General features: G+C 45.8%; 1 protein-coding gene across 1 annotated transcript; it reads left to right on the top strand.

Moving 5' to 3' along the window:
- The first annotated feature begins 17,314 nt into the window (after window positions 1-17,314).
- On the top strand, window positions 17,315-22,556 carry KCNS2 (potassium voltage-gated channel modifier subfamily S member 2). The gene is made up of 2 exons (XM_034763359.1): window positions 17,315-17,500; window positions 18,109-22,556. Exon 2 carries the CDS (start codon window positions 18,143-18,145, stop codon window positions 19,574-19,576), a length of 1,434 nt encoding a protein of 477 aa, XP_034619250.1. The 5' UTR covers window positions 17,315-17,500; window positions 18,109-18,142; the 3' UTR covers window positions 19,577-22,556.
- Window positions 22,557-24,890: the final 2,334 nt, after the last annotated feature.

The raw sequence follows: 24,890 nt of genomic DNA on the forward strand, positions 1-24,890 counted from the left end.
TTCAGAGAAAACAAATCACAAGTCCATCAAAATGCCAGATAAATTAGTTCAACAAACTGGACTAGAGACATGTTCAATGAATCATCATCACCAAGAATAAATAAATTCAGATTAAGCAAAACTTGATTGAATCATGCTGAAGTTTGGCACTGTTAACAAAATGGATCAGTCTAAAATCTCACATTAGGTACACATAATCTCATAAGATTTATGACTGTTATTGCTCACCACATATGTTTCTAGGTTACTGTTTGCTATGTTAAGAATTGGATGCTCTGAGTTTATAAAGGCTTGCCTGTTATTTCATATTTTAATCTCTTCAAAAGGACATGCTCTTTGCTTCCCTTGTCAGGGGTGCAAAGTAAACTTTAAACATAGTCAATTTCCTGATTACTTTTTCCCCTGTATTAAATGCTGGATCTCTCCCAGAGGATTTCAGTGTAGTGTGAGCTTTCAACGCTCTTTAGGCCTGGTGTACCACTACAAAGTTATGTTGATATAAGTCACCTTGTGTTAACTTATTTGTGGCTGTGTCTACTACATTCAAATTTGCCTCCCATTGACATAAGAGACAAAATCAAATCACCTCCCCAAACAGTGTGGAGTCATGGCTGACCTAATGAGGTTGATGTAGTGTGAGTGTAGACACTGCTCAACCTATGTGGACCCTCACATTCCTCTCACAGCTGTCCCATAATGCTCTCTGTGACAGTGACTTCTCTGCACAACTGTAAACTCAACTACCAAGGGGTTGTGAAGATTGGCAGCCAGACACCCTCCCCCCTTTAAAAAACACCCGCATATTTTTCAAAATGCCTTTTCCTGACTGCCCACTTTGGTGAGCATACCTAGCAGCTCTCCCTTGTTGTGTGCAGTTACCCAGCTGCCCATGCCAGCTCCATGCTCTGGATGCACTCCTGCCTGGAGTGGACATGAGGTATTGGATCTCCTGGGCGAGAAAAGGCTGGGCAAGCACAGCTACAGACCAGTCATAGAAACATGGGCGATGCCAGCAAAGGGGTACAACGGGGCTCAGCAGCAAAGGAACTGCAGCAGACATACACTATAAGGCCAGGGAGGCCAACAATCCATCTGGTGCTGAGATACAGGCCTACTACTTTTACAATGAGCTGCCTGCCATACTTGGCGGAGACTCCACCAGCACCCTGCAAACCACCCTGGATACCTTGGAAGAGCTGGCAACAGAGACCCCGGTCATGAAGAGCGAGGAGGAAAGGCGGGGGGGGACGTGGAGGGGGAACCCAGCCATGATGTGAGCCAGGATCTGTTGGAGACTCCACCGCAGTTTAGCCAGTCCTGCCAGCCGAGCACGGATGAACCTGCTGAAGGGGAAGAGATCATGGGTAAGTGTGTGCTTGCATTGTCCCTTACAATGTTTAAATTTAAAGATGGCTCCTGGCCCATCTCCAAGGTATCATGACAAGGTACCGACTTTTCACTATTTTACTTGTATGAAAAGAGGGAACAGTACAATAAGTAGATGTAGTAGAGTTGTTATCTGCTGTTCATTCCCCTATAGGGCTATGCAGGGTGGGCATATGAAGCAGTTTGTTTATATACCGAGGGTTCTCCCTTGTATTCTCCTGGCAGGTTTTGATGAAACGTCCATGGAAAAACTCTGCAATCCATTGCTGAGAGTGTCTAGGGAGGGTTGCCTTTTCATTCCTATTCCTCCACGGTAAGACATTTGCCCATACCACTCCGTGATGAGTTTGGCTGGCAACATCGCAGTAAACAGGCTCCAAGTATATGGGCCTGGGTGGCTTCGGATGCCAAGAGCGCTGAGTGCTCTGTGCCTTTGTTACCCTCAGGAGTGAGATAGCCACTAAATCACCACCACTTGGGGAAGATAGTGCCAGTGCTCAGTGTCATTGCTCTATACCCATAACCAAGGAATAGGGACAGAAACATTATTGTTTCATTCAAATTCCCTCCCCTCCCCTTTCACCCCAACAGGCCATACGCACCATGGCTGGGGCTGGAGAGCAGCACGGTGCAGAGGCACCCCAAAGTTGAAGTGTCAATAAGCATGTTTTGTTAAAAATTTTGATGGGAATAAGGGAAGGGAGTTTTGAAATGTATCTTTATTTCCCTTTCTGTCATGGCTGTAAATCCAATGATACATCTGTCTGTTTTTATCAGCAGCTGCTGCTGTTGCTGCCTTGAGGGGTGCCCCCTCCACACCTGCCTGAGGAGGAGAAGAAAGCTGGGGCTTTGGGAGGCTGTGTTGAGTGAGATCCTGCAAACCCATGCTGCACTGGACTATGAAGAAAGGGCCTGAGGGCTGACATAGCAGACAGCATGGAGAAGAAAAGAGTGGACAGGAGAAAGGCCCAGGAATAGCAACAGAAAGGGGAGATGCACCAGGACATAATGGGTCTTCTCAGGCAGAAAACACAAATGCTGCAGATCCTGGTCGACCTAGAGGTCCAAAATCCCAGACTGCGCACAGTTTGCAGTCCTTAGAGAACTCCATGGGAGCAGCTCCCTACACTGCCCCCTGCCCAACATTCCACATGGTATCACAGGCCACATCCTTACCTCTACCACTCCATGCTGGGGATAGCAAGGAAAACCAGCTTCACATACACTGACTTTGGGGAGCCACAGTTGGTGTCTGTGTAGCCACAAGAGATTCTGTATTTGTGCTGAAATGTTTGCTGCATTTCCAATTTCAGAGTCCCATTCTGTTAATTTATGTTTACAGTTTGTATTCCATTGCCTGTTGTTTCTTGTACATTTAATTTCTGCAGTGTTTTTGCCACTTTGCCATTTTGCCAAAATGAATTTCTATTTTTTTTTTAAATAAAATTATCTTTATTAGTTCACAATACATAATGCAGAATGCATATCAGTACTCAAAGCATGCAGTAATTTTAAATGTAGAGCACTACAGAACTCATCTGATCAAGCAAACACCCAGTCATATTTAAAAATGTACAGCAAGCACCATATAATTCATAAACACACAGTCATAATCTGAAATGGACAGAAAGCACTAAACAATTCCTAGCAGCACCTAATGCTTCAGGCTCAGAGAACAGTCCAGCACAGAACATTACTACTGCTGTGGCTGATCCTTGAAGTGCTCTTTCAAAGCCTCCCTCAACTGCAGAGCTGAGCTCTTGTAATGGCACATGTGTCTGGCTGTACCAAGTCAACAGACAGCTGCTCCACCTCCACCCTGGTGGCAGCTCTGCCTTCCAGATGTTATGCAGGACACAACAGGCAGCTTTAAGCATCAGGATATTTTTCTCATTGAGACCCATCCAGTGAGCAAACTCCACCGGCGTCCCTTCAATCTACCAGATGCACATTCAGCTGTCATTCTGCGCCTGCTGAGCCAGTAGTTGAATCTGTCCTTGGTGCTGTCAAGGTGGCCAGTGTACTGCTTCATGAGCCAGGGGAGTAAGGCGTAGTTGCGCCCCCCAGAATCACTATTGGCATTTCAATATCACCAATGGTTGGAAAGAATGTCCCTGCTGGCAGCTTTCTGAACACCCCTGTGTTCGTACAGATGTGAGCGCCATGCACCTTCCCTGACCAGCCCACGCTGATATTGGTGAAGCATCCCCAATCCACCACTGGTTGCGTAACCATAGAAAAGCAGCTCTTTCTGATGAAGTACTTGGTGGCAAAGCAGCCTGGTGCCAAAACAGGGATGTGTGTGCCAACATTTGCCTCCCCACAGTTCAGGACCCCATTGTTGTGAAGCCATCCTGCATATTGCCCAGAGTCTCAGTCCTGTGTAACAGGATATGATTAATGGCCCTACACACTTGCATGACAGTGGCCACTGTGAATTTTCCAACTCCAGAATGATTTCCCATTGACTGGTAACCCACATACCTCCTGGGTGTGGTGCTCTGTCCCTTCTAGTGGCACGGAGACCACTTAGAGATTAATGAGTCTGCTCTACAACCTTAGCTAAGAGCCCTGGGGCTTTTAGCGCATGCAGTAGAGGCTCATGCACTAAGCTTCAGAGATCCCAGGTTTGATCCTACCCACCAACAACTGGGGTCATGTTGGTGTTACAGTAGCAATCCATCATTCCAAGTTTCCTCAGTGCAATAACCACTTACTTCTCCACTGTCAGTACAGCTCTCATGCTAGTGTACTGGAGGGCTGGAGTGAGCTTTACACACTGATCCAGAAATGTGGCTTTTTCAGATCAGACAGTTCTGCAGCCACTACTCATCATCCCAGACCCATTACAATGAGATCCCACCAGTCTGTGCTTGTTTCTCGGGCCCAGAAGTTGCACTCCATCTGCAGCTGCTGCATGAATGCCACCAACAACTTTTAAGTCTTTTTCATTATGTCTCTCAGCAATCTGTCCCTGTAGAAATCGTCATGCCCCCCTCCATTACTGCGGTTCTCCCTGTGGGTCAGCAAATACAGGAGAATTGTGTGTCTTGTATTTGCAACATTCATGAGAATAGTGCAGAACTCTGTGAGGTCCATGGTTCTGTCAGAGATGGCAGACACCAAACACCGCTGCACAGGTTTGTAGGATTTTTTAAAAAAACATTAATATTATGGGATATGGTTGGTATTATGGGATGGAGAATGTTGCATGCTGGGAACGTGGTCCCTACGCCCCCCCCCCAAGCGATTCCTGAGTGACTCAATTCTACCCCACAACACATTGTGAAAATTTCCCAAAAGCATTGTGCTGGATGGGGGCACACTGGGATACCTACCCGGGGTACACTGCTCTTTGCATCAAAACAAGCACTCCTGATGAATATGCGCTGTGCCAGCATGAGCAATCAAGTACAGCATGCACAAACAGGGCCAGCTACAGCATTTCTGCCGCCCCAAGAAAAAAAAAAAAAAGCCGCGATCACAATCGTGACCGGCGGCAGCAATTGGGGGAAAAAAAATCACGATTGGCAGCGGCAGTTCGGCGGCAGGTCCTTCGCTCCTAGAGGGAGTGAGGGACCTGCCGCCCCCGAATTGCCACACATGCCGCCCCTCTCCCTGGGCCACCCCAAGCACCTGTTTGTTAAGCTGGTGCCTGGAGCCGGCCCTGTGCACAAGCAATATACTAACATAGGCAGCTGTATGCAATGTAACTCACATTGACCAAAGTTTGTAGTGTAGATATGGCTTTAGGTAAGAGTTCTATAGCAAGTTTTGCAGCAGTGAAAATGTGCAAATATTGAACACTAAAGCCAGTCACTTAGGTCAAGGAACCCTAGACATTACAGTTCCATGGCAATAAATGCACACACTGGCCAATGGATTTGCTTTTTGGTAGTTGAGATGGGCAGTATATGTCTAAGGAAATTTAATGTATTTTAAATTGTACATCAGGACAAGAAATAGATCAGCAGATAATTACCGTATTATTGCATCAGGTAGAGAGAGGTCTCTGTCAGGCTAGAGGTCCAAGTGTGTTTCATGCTGTATGGATGCAAAATTAGATGTGGTATTTTACATGGTGGGTTTCCAGTCTATAATAATTTGCAAATATAGCTCAGATTGTGCTCCCTGTTACACCAATGTAAGTAATCCAGTAGTCCTTCCATTTGAAGCTCACTCATTACTTAACAATGGTGGGTCAATATTATCCCCATTATATTGGTGGGGAAACCAAGATAGAGAAGTTATGTGACTTCCCAAAGTCACACATTGGATCAGTGGTAGTGTTGGGGACAGAACCCAGCACACATTCAGCTTTGGATGTAGATTGCATTTTACTGAATGCTTAAAGAATGGATTGGTATTTACAGCCCATCACTCTGGGTTGTCTTTATGGAAAGTGTTTAGGCCAGTATTTGCTATTGGCAATATGGATATCACCACACAGCCAGTAAATCCCCAGATTGCTATACCGAAGGAAACAAGCTATGGTGCAGGCCACTAGGATCTGCTCCAGCCTTTGATCTTTGGCCTGATTTTTCCACTTGTTTTTTACATTGGAAATAGCAAACTCTCGCCTACCTCTTTCTGCTGAAGGAACTTGGCAAGATCTTTGGAGGACCCAAATAGTGATGTTCCATGAGATTGCAGCCAGAGTGACATTCTCTCCTTCTCCAACTGAGAGAGGAAGGGATGTCAATTCTTAGACAGTAAACTGGTGTATGGTCTTCTACTGTGTACACATGTAGGCTGGAGAGTGAGAAGATAACCATCCAAGCCCAAGTCAATTTGTAGCCTTTGCCTCAGGGTTCCATTTATTGTCCAACCCAAAAGACAAGACTGTGGATTGTCAACATAAAGCAATTGTGCTGCTCCCCTGGGTAGATTGAGGGCCCTCTGGCAATCTAGTGGTCAGGATCTCACCTCAAGACATTTGCAGGGCTGGCCTCCTGCTCATTTGCTGGCTTGCTCGCCTCCGCTGCATTGCCTGTAGCCTACCCCAAATTATAGGAGGGTATTATCCTAGCCCTCTTCTTGCCCCAGGCTCCCTAATGGAGCAGGGCCTTCATCTATATCCTCGAGCTGGTAATCATCAGATTCAATCACCTGATGCTTCCCAGCTGGATCAGAGCATTCCCAGAACCTGGCTGCTGGACTCCTCCGTGGAGGACTGCTGTCCCTTAAAGGGGCAGATCACCCTGTAACAACTTGACATCCCCCTTCAGCCCTGTGACCACATCCAGAAATAGGCTCAGAAGTGACAATTTTGGTTAAACTTTTTTAAAAAGACCATTTCTGTTTTCTCATTGTAACCTTTCCCGGTTCTGGGCCGAGCAAAACAAACACATTTTTCCTTTCTTAAAAAAAGGATTTTCAGTATTTAGCAATATGGCAAAATAATTTGCAAGCCCTTAAAGAGCAAAAGGCCCCCCTGTGCTAATGCACTGTATTTATATTTAAGGCACTGCATTTATGCCTCTGGTTTTACTATTATAATTCAACTGACTTTTTCGTTATCACTATGTTCAGTGCAAGCAGATCTTAGAATGCACAGTATGGGTAGCCTGGATGTCTAATCAGACAGAAATAAACTAAGCAAAGAGTAATTTTATACTGAAACCCTGCCCTAAGCTATATGAAATGTCGGTAAGTGCTATATAAATAAAATGTTAATAAATATATATCATGGCTTGATTAAATGCTGTGAAATGAGCCATTCATGGTCTCTTGTGAATAATAAAAGCCAGAGTTTCACTGAAATATTATATAGAGGGTCCCCCTGTGGCGAATGTGATGCTTCATGCAGCTGAGAAGGGCTGGAACTGACTCCTGACCTTCTCAAGACAGTTCCTTATATTAGCTGTAGGAGGCTGCTCAGTAGAATGGTCCTATATGTCTACCCAGGCTGTGTGTATGTCCTGTGTTGCACTCTCAGCCCTCGTTAACCCAAAATGAGTGTGGCAAATTAGGCCTGAGAGTAGCATACCCCCATTAGTTTCCCCACTTCAGCACCTTGGAGCATGCTGGCCAAAGTGAGCACTGCCCAAAATTTTGGATCTGAAACCTTTTTCAGTGAAAAATCACAGCTTCGCCGACATGAAAAACATCAGTTTTGCTGAATTGTTTGTCTCGAAAACAGAAAACTCTGAAGAAGTTAAAACATTTTGTTGCGATATTTTCAAAACAGAGTGTTTTGACTTTTCAGTTCAAAATGACTTTTTGGCTTGAAATTCCCTTCAATTTTATTCAAAACCTCTTAAAGGGATCAGAATGTAAACAAAATGTTTCATTCAATCCAGTTTATTTATTTATTTATTTATTTATTTCACTTTTTGATTCTCTGAAAATTCAAAAAAAAAATTGGTTTTGGTTTCATCCAAAACAATTTCCCCCCCAAAATTGCCAATGAAACAAAATAATCCATTATTTGCAGAGTGCTAGACAAGATGCAGCTTACTAGATAGATAGAGCGTGTCCTATGACTAGCTCAGAAGCATCTCCCAAAGCTACTGATTATATAAAACTACTTGCCGGGAAATGGACCCAAAGTGGGCAAAGGGAAAGTGATAGATACACTCTCAAAAAGAATTAACAGCTGTGTGACATTGTCAGAGAGAATTGGGAAACTACAGCTACCAGTGGAATGACAGAATAGTGAATGATGGAATGAAACTGACTGGAAATAACAATCATTGTGACTGTGAAACAAAGTATTAACTACATCCAAACTAAGTCTCATTTCCAGAAGCAGCCATAAATCTGCCCTGCTTGTGGCAGATTGTGTGAGTCACAAATAGGATTCTGCAGATAGAAAGAGCCTGGCAAATGATAAAACCTTCATCCTTCAGTCCCAAAGTGATAACCATCACCTCACAAAGATACTGGAAGGCCTGACTAATTGATATTTATAACAAACTTTGAAATCCTGAGATGAAAGTCATTATAAAAGTGCACCGGAATTTTTTATTGTTCCTAGACCACCTGCTTAGACCAGAAGCATTCTCTTTTAACATTGCCTGATTTGGCTACCAATCTGATAACTCTTTGGGAATTTCATAAAACAGATGTGGCTGTCATGTTTAATCTCTCTTTTACTAAAAACACTAAGGAGAAGGACTAACTTGAAGAGGAGATAAAATGAATTGTATGAAAAGTTTCAGAGTGGTAGCCATGTTAGTCTATATCAGCAAAAAGAACGAGGCGTACTTGTGGCACCTTAGAGACTAACAAATAAACTATGCTCAAATAAATTTGTTAGTCTCTAAGGTGCCACAAGTACGCCTTGTTCTTTTTGTATGGAAAGTGAGGGTGAGAGGAAGCCCCACTGTTCTGTTCTCAGAACTCATGGACATACCAGCTGCACCATGGGAGTACTGCCCTGATGACTAACTCCACCAACATCACAAATTAGGCCTGACCTAGTTTCACTCAAAATGTTCATTCAGTAGCTGGTTGGTGTATTATTCTGACTGCAGTTAAAGTACAAAATTGTACTGTGAAGCAATAGTAGTTTGAAAAGAAGACAAAAACAGGATTCATGTTTTCCTATACTCACGATGCCTCTAGCATTATATACTAAATTAATCAGTCAACGGGTGGAATGATGCAGCCAAAAACATTCCTATGTTTTCATGGTTCCCTACTGTGCTCTTGAAAAGAATTACTTCAATTTATCCTCTCACTTTTTATAACAGGAATAACAAACTCCAGGAGAAGGGGGGAAACATAGCTCAGGACAGGGAACCTTCAAGGGGCCTGAATTCAGAAAACCAGAAGTAAAAGCATGTGCTGTACTTGATTTAAGTAACATGTAACAATTAAGTACATGTTTAAGCGTTTTCCTTAATCAGGGTCAAAATTTGAATTTCTAGGTCACTTCAAGTGAGGACCCAAAAGTTTGAATGCTTTTTTGAAAGCTATCTGAACCAGATGAACCTCTTGAGAACATGGAATTGGACTGGAAATCCCATGAAAACAGGCTCTCTCATGGGATCCTGGCCCTTCTGCTTGAAACTTTTCTCTCCTACCAACAGAAGTTGAGGCAATAAAAGTTATAACCTAACTCACCTTGTCTCTCTAATATCCTGGGACTGATACAGCTACAACAACACTGCATCCAAAAATTCCTGACATTTCAGAAACTTAATGGGAGAGGGAAAATAAATTAAAATAAATGGGGCTTCCTATTTTATTCTGAATTGGTTCACTCGTTTTTAAACATAATCTACAAACACCAAAGGAAATCAAATCTTAGTGAAAAGAAAATGGTATTTGGATTCCTCATTTAGTGAGTAACTTTTCAACAGTCAAAATGTGTTTGGAAATGCATAAAAATGTGTATGCTCCCAATTAGATCTTTCGATAGGACAGTCTGACCTTTGGGATAAATGACAGCTCAGATTACCTTGGAGATACATTTCATTATAAGAATTGCCAACACATATTTGCAGCAAATCAATCCAAGATGGATTGTTGGTAGAGAAAAGCTCTTTATTAATTCATTGAAGTTTTTTTCCCCTGTTGAATACAACCTGTAAGCAATATATGTTTTAGAGCAAGGTTTTTGAATTCCTTTGGTGGGAGTGGAACATATATGTTTTGGCCATTAAGTTAAACAGCATTATTTTGATAAACAGGATTTTCTATAGCAACCACTTTGAGGATCTGCAGCACAAGAGATATTTGTCTTCATATTTGTCTCTGCTTCATAAAGGACTTGGAACATTGCCTATTACCTCAGGAGGACACAACATTAGAGACAGTGGCCCACTCTGGGAGAACACCTTAGTTCACAAATAAGAGTCATAATGAGCTGGAGAGTATGTATGTACACCACTCTCCTCTATTGGTTGGTATCAGAACTTGGTCATATTGCTGCTAACAGCTAAAACAAAGTCATTCCTAGCTTAGGGGGTAGTGACTGGTGCTTGTGGAGTAGGAGGAGCTGGGTTCTGTTCTCACTATGACCAGCATGCTTTGCATATTATTAGTATTTATTTGTTTTGTGGTAGAACCTAGAGGCCTGGTTTCCATTGTGGTAGGGGGCTGTACAAACAGAGCAATCTGCCCTGAAGCACAATCTAAGACTAGAGACAACAGGAGGAGACAACAAACCAAAGGGGGGGGGGCGCACAAGGAAATAATGAGGTGATACTAGTCAGCATGATATGTAGTAGTCACAGGATAGATAGATAGATAGATGATACTGAGTGACCATGGTTTGCAACATAATTACACCTAGATGGCCACAGATTTGTCACAATATGTTAATGAGTTCTAAACTGTCAGGTTAGTTAGTCTGGGAAGCTTCTCTGCCCTCACTCTCCAACTTCTATCTGCCCTTTTAATAATCAAAATCAGTTCTCAGCTGGGATTGGTATAGGCTAAGAAATGGTTTGTCATGTTCACAAGTTTTAATTAAGCCATTTCTAAATAAAGATTACTACAATTGTATTTGACTTGTTTTCTGTGTTTAGATGACGATGCTTGTGTCACACCTTGAGGAAATGAAAAATTAGCACAGCTATTCTTGGAGTAAATGGTGTGCTTTAGCTTGAGATAGTTCTTTCCCATTTACTTAGAACAACTGGCATCATGTGCATCTCCTCTGGCTGTGGACAGCCATGTGCTCAGCACAAAAAGACCAAAATCAAAGAAAGCAACCTACATTGTCCAAAACTTGGGGCAGATCCTCAGCTGACATAGATCAGCCTAAGACCCATGAATCTGTTTACACCAGCTAAGAATCTGAACCAGGGGCTTCACATTTTGGTTGATGTTTCCTGGAGTAACATTATCCAGCTAAATGAAAAACTAAGAACTGTAAGATAAAAAGGACCTAGTTACAGACTCTGAGAGCAAATGTGCCTGCTGGGTGCTTGAGAATACATTTTTTTTAATCTTGGGACAGGAAGGTTGTTTCAATATGAATAATTTTGGAATATTTAACAAACATTAATTTTAATAATTAAATTGTATTCAATTTAGATTAATTTAGTGTTTGTGAAAGATATCAGCTTGATAGCCCTGTAGGTCTGCACTACATTCCTTGTTCCTCAATGAATAACTTTGTATTTGGCTGCATTAAAATGCATGTTGTTTGAATGCACCCAGTTACCCAAGCACTCCTAAAAAATGAGGTACTGTATCCTGGAAAGCAGAGTGTCAGAAATGAGTCTGAAAAGGATCTAGGGGTCATAGTAGACAAGAAACGCAACATGATGATCAGGGTGATGCGGTGGCATAAAGGGCTAATGCAATCCTTGGATGGATAACCAGGGAAGTAGGTACATGAAGGCAATTTTACCTCTATATATGACAGTGATAAGACTGATCCTGGAATGATGCATGAAGTTCTGGTGTCCACATTTTTTAAAACGTGTTGAGAAATTGGAGCGGGTGCAGAAAAGAACTCCACAAAATGAGTTGAGGTCTGGAGAAGTTTCCTTATAGTAAGATACATAAAGAGATCAACTTGTGTAGCTTATCAAAATGAATATTGAGGGGTGACTTTGTTATAGTGTCCCAGGACCTTCGCTGGCAGAAAATACTGATTACTAAAGGGATTTTCAGCCTAACCGAGAAAGGCATAACAAGAAGCAATGGCTGGAAGCTGAAGCCAGACAAATTCAAATGAGAAGTCTGGCCTCTCTTTGTTACATTTTTTCTTCTTTGTTCATAAAATGTGGCATTTTATTCTGATCATCTCTATGGCCATCTCTTCAGATCAAGATTGGATGCCTTTTTGGTAGATATGCTTTAATCAAATACAATGGGTCTCAATATGGGGATAACTCTTCACAGAGCACCCAATAGCACTTGTATACCATTGAAAAAGGCAGCAACAGCTTGGTAGCTATAGACTTTTTGTGACAAGATGAAATAAATGTTCTAGGACAGTAACTCATTTGATAGTGAATCAGTGGATTCTTCAGAAGGGTGGTAGATAATTGCATTACCCAGTATGAATATGGGGATAACCATAATCTATTTCTGTAAAATAATCAGTGCTTAATTTGTGCCAGGGCTGAGCCCAGCACCTCTAGGTTTAGCAGTTGATAGCCCCAGCACCTAGGGGCTTGCTGCACCAGTTATGAATGTTAAAAAAAATTGCTTCATCCCTGGCACCTAATTGCTTAAGCTCCGGCACCTCTTTATTACAAATTAAGCAATGAAAATAATACCGAGTTTCCTAAACAATGAGTGTTTAAATTACTGTGTAGAAACTTACCAGAATCATTTGATCCTGATTCTTCATTTCCCTTTGTCTAGTCAAAAGGAAGTGAGTCCTGAAGTATAGGTCCTGGCTCGTAAGTCAGTACTGACTGTAAGTGTAATAAATATGGAAAGTGAAGTATTGTCTTTTTTGCTTTAAACACTGGCGTTAACAGGATGTCTTTCTGAACGCCCACAGTTTGCTGCCTCAAATCAATGGTCTCCCAAACCCCTGACTGAGTCTTCCATAGAGATGATCAGAATATTAGGGAGGAATGTCACATTTTATGAACAGGGAAGCAAAATTGTAGCCATTAAAACACACCTTTTCTATACAAATATGTTGGTGACATTTCAATGATTCTCCAACCACCTGTAAATGTGTAGAATAATGGCGAGTTCTTACTGGAGTTCTACAGCATCCAAGTGCTTTACAAACATTAACTCATCATTCCTCACAGCGGCCTGATGAGATAAGTATTGTTATTATTTCTACTATCGTGCTAGGGAAACTGGAGCAGAGAGATTAAGGGATTTGCCCAAGCCCACAGGGAGAGTCAAGGTAAGAGCTAGGATTAGAGCTCCAAAGTTTCTGGCTCCCAGTCCTGTGCTCAGACCATTGTCTTCTCTTGCTCTTGAAAGCAGGGGTGGCTACCAAATACCCTAAGGAATCTGGCACCTGTCCATTAAGATTGACTCATTGTTAACTACAGTGGTGCTACCCTCTATAAAAAATGGTGTGCTCCACTGAAAAGTCAGACAGCCTCACTGCAGGGGATCCTGGCACTGCCTTATGGAGTGTAAACCAGCCCTAGATGGATGCCTGCCCGCCTGCTGTATGGTACTAACCAGAAGGAGAAAAAAAGGAAGAAAAATTAAGTTGAGTGGCAGCAGCACTTTCCCTGAATACCAGGCAGATTGGTGTGAATAATTCAGTGTGGATTCAGAGTCACGTTAGACTCTCTCAAAATGAAATGAACCAGGTTGGAATTCCAGATGCCTCCAGAGAAAACTGGGCAGTTATCTGGGACACAGAGCCAGAGCCAGTGTGCGGAGAAGATAAGGCAAGAATGAGAGAAAGACCAAAACCCAGAGAAATGAGAGGCCAACAGTCCCAGAGCCATGGGCAGAGGGTATCATAGGCCAGGGAAGGCTAAGCCTTCCCTGGCTCAGTCGCTGCCGACCCGCCACCAGACACCTGGGACGTAGTGCCCTGCCCCTTCCCCAAGGCCCCCACCTCCTGCTGCTGCCTGCCATGCCTGGCAAATCTTCCTCCACTCCACTCCCCTCCCCACATGCTCCGGAGGTCCCCGCTGCTCGCTGTGTCCCTCCTCCTCAGGGGTGGGGGAGTGAGGAAGAATGCCGCCCATACCCAGAAAAGGGATGAGAGAGAAAGAGAGGAAATCAGAGAGCCACTCACACACCAGTTAGGGAAAGGACAGAAGGAAGCAAGCAGTGAAATTAGATGTGGGATACAGAGAAAGGCAAATGCAGGGGGAGAAGCATGAGAGACAGCTGGCAGGGGAGCAGCACTCTGGAACTATTGGCTTCAGTGTTTCATATCTGTAAAGTGACTATTGACTTCAATGGGCCTGTTCCTCAGCTTCAAGCTAAGCATGTGCTTACAGGCTTTGCTGGATCAGAGCCAGAGCACTCAGCACCTTGCACAATGAGCCCATATACATAAAGAAACCCAGAGAGGGGAGAGACACAGCGAGAAAGTGGGGAGAAAGGTGCAGTGGGGGCAGGAGGGGCAGTGCACAAAGGCTGGGACAGGAGACTCTACATACCTCATAGGGTGGGAACAAGTGAAGAGGGTGGGCTACCAACACAGTAAGGATCAGAAGCACAGCGCTGAGCCCCACATCACTCAGGCCATTTGTGCTGCCAGCCTTTTCTACTTAGGTCCTGAGGATGTTCTTTACAAAAATAACTAGTAGGTTTTTGCAAACAGGCGATTAACTGCTTTAATAAAAATAACAAGGAGTCTGGCGGCACCTTAAAGGCTAACAGATTTATTTTGGCATAAGCTTTCGTGGGTAAAAAAAGCACTTCTTCAGATGCCATCGGACTCCTCATTGTTTTTGTGGATACAGACTAACACGGCTACCCCTGATGCTTTAATAAACAATACCAAGAAGTAAATCATCATCATGTCCCCATTATGACTGTGGTGTTTAGGGCATCGACTGAGCTCCTCCACTCCTGTCTGTTTCTGGCAAGTCTTTCAATGGTTCCCCAGCTGTGCCCCAGGTTTTTCAGCTCAGCTTCCACAGCTCTTCGCCATGTTGGTTTTGGGCAGCCTCATTTTCGCTTGCCTTCAGGTGTCCAACTTATTGCTATTCTAGTGATGGAATCAGTTTCCATCTGAAGCACATGACCGATCCATCTCCAACTCCTCCTGACACTGACGGTGCTCAGATCTCTTGGTTGCACTGTGTCAATAGATCTTGGTTTGAGATTGTTCTGGACCAAAAGATACAGATTTTTCTGAGGCAGGTCATATGGAATGAAGACAGTTCGGACATTTCATACTTTCTCATTACCCAGCATTCTGCACTATAGAGTAATGTTGAAAATACGCAGCTCTGATAAATCTTGAGTTTGGTTTGGTATTGTATTTTGATTATTTCCAGACTGTATTTAAGCTCCTGAAGGTGTTCCTGGCTTTATTGATTTTGTTCCAGATGTCCCAGCTTGTTCCACCATCCAAGAAGTGAATGCTGACCCATAAATTCCCCAATGGGGCTTGTTTTGTCCCAAAGCACTGAAAGAAAAACTTTGTTTGTTTCATTGAGGGCCCTTAAAGAAGCGCGTATTCAATGTTGTTCAGCAGAGCTGCACATGCATAGAAAAATGCTCCACCCCCCTGCAGTGCATTGGGGTCTATAAGGGCCGGGGCTAAGCTAGGACACGGGGGAAATGGTAAAAGACCCCAGAAAGGATCATGCTAAAGAAAACCCTCCATTTTGCCTAGGTCTCTGGTACTGCTTCCAGCACCAGCTTTTAGAGAGTAATATTAGAGCAATCCCTTGTCATGAGCCACATGGAGTATAGGTCCATCAATGGCTATTAGCCAAGATAGTCAGAGGTGCAACTCCCATGCTCAGGTGGCCCTAAGCCTCTGCCTGCCAGAAGCTGGGACTGGAAGACAGGGGATGGATCACTCGATAATTGCCCTGTCCTGTTCATTCCCTTCGAAGCACCTGGCATTGGCCACTGTCAGAAGACAGGGTACTGAGCTGGATGGACCATTGATCTGACCCAGTAGGGCCAGTCTTATGTTATCAGGCTTGTTCAGGAGCCGGAGTCTGAAAAGCAGAAGAAATAGGGCAAGATAATGCAGCTTGCAGAGTTTTAGGTCAGTTACATATCTATAACCCATTTATAAGTCGCCTGTCCCAGAGCATTTGTGCTCTGTACAAGCAAACCCATTGTACAATCAAATCAGCTGTAGAGATGGCACAGGGTGGGTCTCTAGCAGAAGCTACCTGGCGTCTAACATGGACGAAAGAACTGTTCTCACTAACTCTTTGCTGTTCCAAGTATTACCTAGCACTTGAAGTCTAAAAATGTTGTTTTGCCAAAAGCAACAAAGAGGCTCAAGGCGCTGGGATGCGAGGGGAAACAGGCGTGACAGTTCCTGATTTAAATTGCTGAAGATCGACGTGATCCTTCCTTCCAAAATGGCAGGGCAGTAAAGCAATTTTTTAAAGGTATAAGACACTGAAGTTTTGGAGCCTGCTTTTCTGGCAGCGACATGTGAGTGGCATTTAGCTAATCTCAAGCTTCAGCACGATTTCAGGTAGAGTGAATTGTTTTGACAAGTGCATATGTGTTTTCAATCCGAATGAACACTACCTGTTAATTTCAGAGCGCTAGCTGCACAGGGGCAAGTTCATACATGTAGGGAAGAGCTGCATGAAGGTGGGGAGATAATGCAGTCTCTCTCTCTCTCTCTCTCTCTCTCTCTCTTTCTCTCACACACACACGGTTCAGCTGTCTCCCTATCCAAAACCTCACCTACCCATATTTATACAGGGCACCAATGTATGGCAATTGGGTTTTCTCTGCTAGTGCTCAGCGTTTGTGACTAGGCATAGCCCCAGTGTACCCTGTGTGCGCAATCCCAAATGGCTCTGGACTTTGACATACTGAAACTGGAGCCATCGCTTTGATTTCCAGGTGACGCTTTGCAAACTTGAGACACGGTGTAGGGGAAGCGTGAGGCGAGCAGGCATTAAAAAGAAAATCTCGGGAGCTGTTATCATTTCCATGCAGCGCTGGAGCGTGGGGTAGGAGAGAGAAAGAAACCCTCCAGCACATCAAATGTGCTCGTGCCATCAAATCTCAGCCAGGGAGCCAGGCTACGCTCCTATGCACAGACACGCGTAGCGAACCTGCCTCACTAGGGGCATTGCCGGGCTCCCAGGCGACAGCCCCCTCCCTGCCCTGGCTGGGGTTTAATCCCTGCACGAGCCGCTCTGCTGGCGCCCAGAGCCCCCGGCCGGCCGCGAGGGGTTCCCCGGCGCTGGCGGGGCGCGCCCAGCGGGGAAGTGAGGGGGGCGGCCGGTGGTCGCCATGACTGGCGCGCGCGCGGCAGCCGGCTGAGTGGGGAGGCGCGGCCGGCGCGGGAGCTGTCCCTTCAGCACCATCGCGCGGCGCGCCCGCTCCGCCTCGGGCAGCCCGCGGGCGGCGGAGCCAGCATGGGAGCCCTGCCGCCGCTGCCCGCTGCCCAGCCCCAGTGAGCGCACGCCGGGGAGAGGAACCCCGGCTCTCCACCCCCCGCGGCTGCCGACTCCCCTGCCCAGCCCGAGCGCCCTGCCTCAGCGATGCCGGCACGGTGCTGCGGGACGCGCCACGCTCCGGCCGGGGCGCCCAGCTGCTGAGCGGACAGGTAGGGCGGCGCGTTCCCCGGGCGGCGGCGGAGCCTGGCGGGCGGGTCGGCGGACGCGGCGCGCTCCCCTGCTGGGGGCCAGAGGCGACCCCTGCGGAGGACGGGGAGCCCGAGCCGGGCAGCTGGGGGAGTGGCCCTCACGGGGCTGCTCCGCGCCAGCCTCGGCCCGGCTGGTCCCTGCACTGAAGGGCGGGGCTGGGGTCTCCCATCCAACCAAACTGCCCGGGTAGCAATGTCCAGCCCCGGGCGCCTCGCAGCCCCCCAGGAGCGGCTGCGATTGCGGGGGCGCTCCAGGCTGAGGGGCCAGTCACCGTGTTTCACGCCAGGTGGCTTCTCCCAACCCGGGGCGAGGCAAGCGGAGGCCAGGCAAGCCCCGGGTAACTGATGATTTCCCAGGGACTCGCCGCCCATGCTAATTACACTGTCACGCTGCTAAACCTCCTCCGAAACAAAGGACCAGCCCTGAGTGTATGTGAGCGGAGGGGGCTGGCTCGGGGGGCCGGGTGGCAATGCCCTGGCTGGTAAAAGGCCAGAAGGAAAGGCAGGAAAGGGGGGAAAGCCCCATGGGTTCGCCATTGGCGCTGATTTGCGGTTTGATCCCATTCTAGGTCTATTCCCGGCGCCCCTTGGAAGAAGCTCACTATGCCCGGGCAGAGCCTGGAGGATTTCTCTCTGGCTCATTCGGAAGACAATGAGATCAGCATCAACGTCGGCGGCTTTAAGAAAAAGATGCGATCCAACACCCTACTAAGATTTCCCGAAACCAGGCTGGGCAAACTGCTGAGCTGCCACTCAAAGGAGTCGATATTAGAGCTCTGTGACGATTATGACGACGCCAAGAACGAGTTTTACTTTGACCGGAACCCCGAACTTTTCCCCTACGTGTTACATTTTTACAACACCGGCAAGCTCCACGTGATGGGCGAACTCTGCGTGTTCTCCTTCAGCCAGGAGATTGAATACTGGGGCATCAATGAGTTCTTCATTGACTCGTGCTGCAGCTACAGCTACCATGGGAGGAAAATGGAGCCGGATCAAGAGAAATGGGAAGAGCAAAGTGACCGGGAAAGCACCTCGTCTTCGTTTGATGAAATCTTGGCCTTTTACAACGATGCCGCCAAGTTTGATAAACAACCCTTCGGAAACGTCAGGAGGCAGCTCTGGTTAGCTCTGGACAATCCCGGCTACTCTGTCTTGAGCCGAATATTTAGCGTCCTGTCAATAGTGGTTGTTCTTGGTTCCATTGTGACCATGTGCCTGAACAGCCTCCCGGACTTCCAGCTGGTTGACAGCTATGGGAAGGCCGAGGAAGATCCTCGGTTTGAAATCGTGGAACATTTTGGCATTGCATGGTTCACATTTGAGCTGATGGCAAGATTTGCAGTGGCTCCTGACTTCTTGAAGTTTTTCAGGCATGCCCTGAATCTGATTGACCTCATGTCCATCCTGCCATTTTACATTACCTTAATTGTTAACTTGGTTGTGGAAAGTAGCCCGGCTTTAGCAAATTTAGGTAGAGTAGCCCAAGTCCTAAGACTAATGAGAATCTTTCGCATCTTAAAACTTGCTCGACATTCAACTGGCCTCAGGTCTCTTGGGGCCACTTTGAAGTATAGCTACAGGGAGGTAGGGCTTCTCTTACTATACCTCTCTGTTGGGATCTCCATATTCTCGGTAGTGGCTTATACCATTGAAAAAGAAGAAAATGAGGGTTTAGCCACCATCCCCGCTTGCTGGTGGTGGGCTACAGTTAGCATGACCACAGTTGGCTATGGAGATGTTGTCCCAGGGACCACTGCTGGCAAACTGACGGCGTCTGCATGCATCCTAGCTGGTATCTTGGTGGTAGTGCTTCCCATAACTCTCATCTTCAATAAATTCTCTCACTTTTATAGGCGTCAGAAGCAGCTAGAAAGTGCCATGAGGAGCTGTGATTTTGGTGATGGAATGAAAGAGGTTCCATCAGTCAATTTAAGGGACTATTATGCTTATAAAGTTAAATCCCTTATGGCCAGTTTTACCAATCTGAGCAGGAGTACTCCCAGCGAACTAAGCCTAAATGATTCACTGCATTAGACTGCAGGTCTGACAGCAGTTTGCATGATGTGCACCAAGAGCTGTGTTTATAAACATTTTCCTATTCCTTGTTTTTTTTCTAGCATATAGTGTTGCTGACACTGCACTACCTTTGCACCTAACAGGAAATTTAGTTGCAAACTGACAGTTTGCACATTTCCATCCTGTTGCATAGAAACAAAATGCTCATTTTTCTAGACAAGTGTTTCTGTGTCCATGACACTAGTGCTAGTGGTGCAGTGCTGATTTGTTATTTGCTTGTTTCCTTTAGACGTCCTTGTGTGAGCAGAGAAATGAGTTAATCCAGGGGAAAACACACAACTGTGAAATTAACAATGAAATAATCTGTTTTCACTTACATTGATGTGACAACTCTTAATATCTGTACATTTCCCAATTTGTTTAAAGCCCTCACAAGGCAGATTTTAAAAAGAGCATTTTAAAGTATCTGACACTAACTGCAAGTTAAAAACTTACTTGTGAATAGTTTACATAGTAACACATTGCCACCTTGTTATGCCTGCTAATACTAATGTTAACCACCTTTGAAAACACGATTGAGTGTAGCAGTTCAGGGAAAATTGACATTTATTTGAGAGCACATGTATTAAAGCACTGGGTGTTCTTTTGAAATTAAACATGTAGTGAGATTTTCAAAAGCACTCGGCATTGTCTAACTCTGCTTCCAGCCACATCAGAAGAAAAAATCCCATTGACCTCACTGGGAGCAGAGATAGGCCAATACTGAGCATTTCTGAAAAACATACCCAAAGCTTTTAAATTATGAGAGCTTTAAGGCCACATTTTCAAAAGGAGTGGCAGATGTTCAGCATCTCTGAAAGTCAGGCCCAAAGGAAGGAAGAAGGAAGTGGGCTTCAGAGGAAGTTGGACTCCCCAAAATAGAGGCATCCAACAATTAGAAGCCACATGTGAAAACTTGGGTCTCTCTAGAGTATGGAAATATTCCAAAGTGAATGATAAAGGGAGTATTTTAGGAGCTGACATTTACCTACTGAAAGATGACTAATTAAAAAGATAGCATATGTATTTCTGAGATACAGTCTAATTTTGTCAGGGAGGACTGTTTTGATGCTTGGCATGAGAATTAAAACAGGTGTCCAGGGTAAATAATCTCATTAAGATTTCTGCAGATGAAACTCTAAGGGAATAAATATAGCTAGTATTTCTACTTAAAAAATGGTTCAGAAAAGGACTCCTGTCTCTCAGTTCAGGAAGAAGCATTAAGGCTAAAACCAAGAAAGGGCACCTATTGGATCAGATTCTCATCTGGTCCAATGACTTTGATGATTTAAAGCAGCTGATAATCTGACCTAGTATTTGTAAAGTCTGTTTTAAACAAGACAGCAGATCTTGATATTTTATTGTCCAAGTCATGACTCTGCATAAACTAATCTTATGAGTACTCAAAGTTGTCTCTCCCTGCCCACTGAAATGGTTTAAGGAGCAATACTCTCAGCTCAGACAATGCCCTCTCTACCATACTATCATATTTCCTGTTTACTAGCGAACTGTGCTGTCAAGCAAACTACCAGTACTCAGCTGGCAAAATAGCTCTTTTCTGTTCAAACTCTGCTATATTGCCATCCAGTTATCTATTGTTTTCAAGTCAATTTGTAGTATAGCAATTTATGAAGATAAGGTGGGTTCAGAGAATAGATTCAAATTAGGGAGATTAGGAAGTATCTTAAAGCACTAAGGCCAAAATTGTCACATTTGGAAGCCTAAAATTAGGCATCTCAATAATATTCAGGCACTTGAATAAAAAGGGCCTGACTATCACAGATGCTGTGCATCCACAGCTCACCTTGGGTCAGAAGGACATAGGAGTTGTCAAACCACAGCAGACCAGAGGTCCAGCTAATCAGTGTGCTGTTTCTGACAGTGGCCAGCACCGCATGCTTCAGAATAGGTAGATGTGGAATAACCTGCCCATAATGCAAATTTCTTCCCAGCCCCCTTCAGTTAGTGGTTGGCTTATGCCCTGAAGCATGAGAGTTTATATCCCTTCTAAATGTTTTTGTTTAAAAAAAATCCTTTTTGATGTCCATATATTTCTCTGTAACTTCAGCAGGAGATATGAGTGCTCAGAACCTCAGAAAATTTGGCAGTTTATATTTAAGTTTCTGAATGTGGATTTAGGTGTCTAAATGTAGGCATTCACATTTGAAAAGGTAGGCCAATGCTTTCACCTCTGGAGGACTGAGATCAATTTCTGTATTGGGTCACAGGTGTAGCGAAATTTGGTGGTCTCAACCTAGTACTGAACTGGAACATTTGGACACTATCATCAAATCTGGAATGGTAATCAAAAGAAGCACAGCACTAGATTATGGGCATTTCAGGTCAGGATTGATATACCTGGAAAGAAGTATGTGGGAGATCTTGCATAGCACTTATACACAGAGTGGGCTGAATCCTGCAGAGCTGGCAAAAATTTCCATTGATGCCAAGAATAATTTGGCCTTCATTAGGTTTACCAGTTTGTGGTCTATGCAGAATCTCTCTCTAGCCAGGGGTCTTATTTTCTCAGCTTCACAAGCAAAGAATTCACAGAGTTTTTAAAAAATCCTAAATAGTATATTATTTTTAAGCCAGTTCTTTCAGCAGACATGTAGAATTGTCAAAGGGTCACGAATTCCCACAGCTGTTAGTTTAGCATTGCAAATTTTGGATTATTTAAATAAGATATAAATTATCTTGTCTTATAGATTTATTATTCATAGGGACATTGTTCAGTCATTTCTTCAGAAATTGAATGGAATGTTTCCAAATTGCATTTTATGAAGGAAAATGAAGTTCCCCAAGTAGTCACTATTTTTATTGTATTGGTTGTAAGGAATTTTCATTATTGCTTTTTTTATATAAGTGCTATGAATCAAAGATGCTAAATCAGGGGTCGGCAACCTTTTAGAAGTGGTGCGCCGAGTCTTCATTTATTCACTCTAATTTAAGGTTTCACGTGCCGGTAATACATTTTAATGTTTTTTAGAAGGTCTCTCTCTATAAGTCTATATATTATATAACTAAACTAGTGTTGTATTGTAAAATAAACAAGGTTTTCAAAATGTTTAAGAAGCTTCATTTAAAATGAAATTAAAATGTTGATCTTACGCCACCGGGCCGCTCAGCCCGCTGCTGGTCTGGGGTTCTGTTCACCTAGGCCGGCAGCGGGCTGAGTGAGGCCTGTGGCCAGGACCCCGGCTGGCAAGGGTCCGGCAGCCAGAACCCCAGACCAGCAGCGGGCTGTGTGGGGCCGGCGGCCAGGACCCCAGACCGGCAGTGGACTGAGCAGCTCAGCTCACTGCCGCTCAGGGGTTCCATCCGCCAGCTCCTGCCAGCCGGTATCCTGGCTGCCGGATCCACTCAGCCCGCTGCCAGTCTGGGGTCCTGGCTCTCCCCACATACCTTCTCCCTGGTTCTGGCCATTCTCTTCCTCTTTCTGCACTGAGCTGAGGGTGGCAGTGCACTGAGCACATGGCTGGGGGTGAAGGGTCGGGCCAGGAGCTAAAATGAGGGAGGGGGCTCAGGGTTGGGGCAGGAAGTTCGGGTGTGGGGCACTTACCTGGGCAGCTCCCATTTGATGCGAGGGGTGCAGGAGCTCCCATTTGGTGCTCCGGGTAGGGGTGGGGATGTGGCAGGTGCATGGGGTGTGGGGGGGCTGGGGATGTGGGGCGGTGCAGGTGTCAGTGCAGAAGGGGGGCTGGGGATGTGTGGGGTGCCAGAGTCAGGGCTAGGGTTGTGGGGATGGGATGAAGGAGTCAAGCAGAGGGCTGGGTGTGTATGAGGGAGGTACAGGGCTCAGGGCAGGGGTCTGGGGTGTGTGCGGGGCTCAGGGCAGAGTGTGTGTGTGTGTGTGAGGGGGTCATGACTCAGGGGAGAGGGCTGGGTGACTGCCCCCCTAAGAACTCCCAACCCCCCAGCTCCTTGTCCCCTGACCCCCCCCGTCCAGAGACCCCCCACCCTAACTGCCTCACCCCAGGACCCTCCTTGCTCCCTGTCCCCTGACTGCCCTGACCCCTATGCACCCCCCACCCCCTGACTGACCCCGGGACTCCCATGCCCCATCCACTCCCCCTGCTCCCTGACTGCCCCCTCCAGAGACCCCCCCATCCAACCCACCCTGTCCCCTGACTGCCCCCACGCCCAACCCTTATCCAACCCCCCCGGCCCCGGACCCCTTACCATGAGGCTCCATGCAGAGCCTGATAAGCTGCCCCGCGGGAGCACGCAGCCTCGGCCCTGAGAGCTCTGCGCGAGTGCGCGGCGGCAAGGCTCCAGGTGAGCAGGGAGCATCTTTCCCTCCCCGCGGAGCCAAACACTGCCCTGCGGGAGCACGCAGCCCCTACCCCCAGAACGCTGCGCGCACGGTGGCAAAGCTCCAGGGGAGGGGAGAAGGTGCGGGAGCACCCGGTAGCTTGCTGCGCTCTGACCCAGGAGCGCGAACCCCGTGGCTTGCCGTGCCGGAAGAGTGGGGTCATTTGCCTACCCCGTGTGCACAGCTTTGCTTCTGCTCCCTGCCCCCGCGGGGGGAGCGGAGGGCAGAGGAGAGCGGGCCAGTCTGGGCAGGATTTTTAACGGCACGCTGGAGTCCCGGCAGGCTCCAGCGTGCCATTAAAAATCGGCTCGCGTGCCGTCTTTGGCACGCGTGCCATAGGTTGCCGACCCCTGTGCTAAATAAATAAAGTACTGCAATTTAGTATGCACTCATTGCCATGATTCATTATGAAAATGATTTTATATAGAACCGTTAATTTAGGAGGATCCCTGCATACTTTACAAACTGCATTTATAGAAGGGAATAAATGCATTCAGCACCAGGGCCACCGAGAGCGGGTTCGGGCCCCTCTGAAAAACATTTTTTGGGCCCCCCAGCAAGGGCGGACTGGCTAAACACTGAAACATGTTGCTATTGCTCCCTGTATGCTAAAAGGTCTAAAGTAGTTAAATGAGGATTATGGTATTATTTCCAACCAAGTAACTTACTTTGTCTGAGGGATTAAACTTTGTTATGGAGTTCTGATTTCTACTAAATCCCAGGAAAAACTTCCTAACTGTAAGAACAGTAGGGCAATGGAACAGACTGCCTAGGGAGGTCGTGGAAGCTCCTTCATTGGAGGTTTTCAAAAGGAGGCTGGATAGCCATCTGTCTTGGATGGTTTAGACACAAGAGAGATTATCCTTGTGGTCCCTTCTAACCCTATGATTCTATAGAGCTGGGCTGACTATTATGGTGTTCCAGGGCTGCTGCTGGAAAGCAATATGATTTATTTATAGGTTGTGATGAAGCAGTTAG

Source organism: Trachemys scripta, chromosome 2 (assembly GCF_013100865.1).
Source record: "Trachemys scripta elegans isolate TJP31775 chromosome 2, CAS_Tse_1.0, whole genome shotgun sequence".
NCBI lineage: Eukaryota > Metazoa > Chordata > Testudines > Emydidae > Trachemys > Trachemys scripta.

Coding starts and splice junctions, on each gene's coding strand:
- KCNS2 (XM_034763359.1), top strand. CDS start 18,143: ATGCCCGGGCAGAGCCTGGAGGATTTCTCTCTGGCTCATTCGGAAGAC.